The sequence below is a fragment of the Penaeus monodon genome, chromosome 2, assembly GCF_015228065.2.
Source record: "Penaeus monodon isolate SGIC_2016 chromosome 2, NSTDA_Pmon_1, whole genome shotgun sequence".
NCBI lineage: Eukaryota > Metazoa > Arthropoda > Malacostraca > Decapoda > Penaeidae > Penaeus > Penaeus monodon.
In genome coordinates this window covers 41,116,618-41,119,117 of record NC_051387.1, presented here as the reverse complement: position 1 = coordinate 41,119,117, position 2,500 = coordinate 41,116,618, and the positions used below count along the sequence as shown (strand labels likewise).

The 2,500-nt window shown below is 38.4% G+C and overlaps 1 protein-coding gene across 1 annotated transcript in view; it reads right to left on the bottom strand.

The window, feature by feature from the left end:
* LOC119578929 overlaps window positions 1–2,500 on the bottom strand; it is a 51,216-nt gene that overhangs the window by 2,687 nt on the left and 46,029 nt on the right. Inside the window, exons 16-20 of the mRNA XM_037926609.1 lie at window positions 1,702–2,500; window positions 1,527–1,582; window positions 1,251–1,374; window positions 1,018–1,146; window positions 697–812 (exon numbers count right to left, since the gene is read on the bottom strand). The exon at window positions 1,702–2,500 is cut by the window's right edge and continues 55 nt beyond it. Of these exons, the coding sequence (XP_037782537.1) occupies window positions 697–812; window positions 1,018–1,146; window positions 1,251–1,374; window positions 1,527–1,582; window positions 1,702–2,500 (1,224 nt within the window). The remainder of the gene's footprint in view (window positions 1–696; window positions 813–1,017; window positions 1,147–1,250; window positions 1,375–1,526; window positions 1,583–1,701) is intronic.

The window sequence follows — 2,500 nt, the reverse complement described above, 5'->3', positions numbered from 1 at the left end:
ATTCTATTATATAGATGCATAACATGGTTCTTTGCCTTTTTAGCAGTATAACAAATACATGTTCACTGAAAATGGGTAAAAATTAAAGTCAGTGATGACGATCGCTGGAACATGGTAAGAATTTCCAACATGTTCGAGTCATAGGACATGGTATTGCCTTCGGTGGGATGTCTTCAAAATCATTCTGTACCTCTGTGATATAACTTTAGAGGCCAAAAAATATCAAGAAATATTTGTTGATATAATTCAATCAATAAGACAAGTAAATGGACACGGAACTCACTCATGGCGGAGACGATAAGATGGAAAACCTCATGCAACTTCTAATTTTCATGTGAATAATGTATGTAATAAGATTTTTATTTTGACTGAATCTGAGAAATATATTAGAAAGATTCCATAGCCCTGTGAAGTGAAGAATGGTGTGTATAAACAATATAAGTCGCAGAGTAGTCAGGTACTTTTTCTATTCATTATGAAACTTTCACATTGTTATCTTCCATTTAATTTGAAGTTTCCACAATGTTTTGCTTGTATATAAAAGTTATACCGGCATATGAATTAGTTTAATGTGAAAATTAAGAAATTAACTTCGGGATGCTACAAAAAAGCCCTTAGATAGAGGATCCGAAATATGGCTGCTTAAATCTAGTATCATATCAAAATGTGACAACTACAAACACATAAAAGAATTACGTTTCGGTGAAGTGTTGTATCACTGAACTCGTCACATCATACGTTCCATTGCCCAGACCGACCTCGTCCTCGCCAATGCACCCGCAATCTCTGTGCGATCGGAAGCTCTGTGCAATCTATATGTGGTGAATAGGAAGTTAATGGTCAATTTGAAGATAGCATAAGCGTGACATATTGCTCCTACGACTGGATGTAGGAATGGACACAAATTTGACAAATTTTGTGGTAAGCAAAATTATAGCAGAAGTATACTTTTTTCTGAAATCAGGCAGAAAGTATGCATACACTATTTTTTCCATGAACATTCAATATTTGCCTTACTTGAACGATAGGACTTGCGGGTTCGGCCGTGAAAGTCCTGAATAGTATGACGAACATGAGAGAGCCATCGACGTTTATCAAAGGTAAGACCACCAATACACCATAGCCAATATGCACATTATTGTACTCCTGAAAAATGAAACAAAATTAAATATTGATTCGAAAGGTTACCTTTTACTGAGAATTTTCTCATATAATGTAATTTGTGTTTCATTACAAGTTTGGCGCTTTACCTTCTCCTCCAAGTAAATCAGGTCGTTCTCATCCATGTAATACCAGGATGAATTAGCAGAGATGTTAGAGCCTTGCGAGAAAACCGTTTCGATGACACAGAAGCTTTCCTCACTCGCTTTCAGTCTTGAGAGAAGCAGGATTTATGCCAAACATTTAGAGGAAGAAGCCATGAAAAAATCAGCGGTCTTCGAACACTTAGGTGAATGAGATTAAGTAATAGATCATGGACAATATTACTCTTTACTAAAGTTCTGCCAAAAAGGAACAATACCAACCTATGAAGAGCGTGAACAAAATCATCCTTGTCGAAATCGTTGTCAATGACGACTTCCTGAGAAGAGTTACACATTGCATTACCAGTTATCGTGTATTGCAACGAACAACTCAGAGTCAATATCACTGGATATCCAAACACGACAGGTGGATGCAGAAAAAACGTGAAAGACTTACTTGGAGGAAATTGCTCTCGGTATCATTACAGTCAGCATTAGCTTCAAATTGCTCGTCCACCTGTATTATCATGTCTTCTTTGGGCTTTGTGGTGGGTTTTATCTCGAAGGTTGTCTTAGTCGGTGTTGTCGCTGTAGGTATAACCGGTGTTGAAGTCGGCACTGTCGCTGTCGTGTCAGTAATGGTAGGAATCGACGAGGTTGTGATTTCCGGTGTTTCAAAGGTTGTTTCTGTTGAAGTTGTGGATTCCGGTGTTTCAAAGGTTGTTTCTGTTGAAGTTGTGGATTCCGGTGTTTCAAAGGTTGTTTCTGTTGAAGTTGTGGATTTCCGGTGTTTCAAAGGTTGTTTCTTTTGAAGTTGTGGATTCGGTAGTTTCAAAGGTTGTTTCTGATGAAGTTGTGGATTCCGGTGTTTCAAAGGTTGTTTCTGTTGAAGTTGTGGATTCCGGTGTTTCAGTGGTGTTTCCAGTGTCGTTGTAGATTCCGGTGTTTTAGAGATTGTTTCTGTAGAAGTTGTAAATGCCAGTGATTTAGAGGTTGTTTCTGTTGATGTTGTGGATTCCCGTGTTGTAAAGGTTGTTTCTGCTGAAGTTGTGGATTCCTGCGTTATAAAGATTGTTTCTGTTGTTGTTTCCGATGAAGTAAGGGTAGGATCTTCTGTTCTAAAGACTGTTGCAGATGAGTCTGTGGATTCGCCTGATGCAAATGTCGACTTGGGTGTTGTGAAGGATGTGGTGGATTCCACTGTCGTTGTCATGTCTGATGTGGTTATTTCAGGTGTACCAGTACTACTTTCCGTT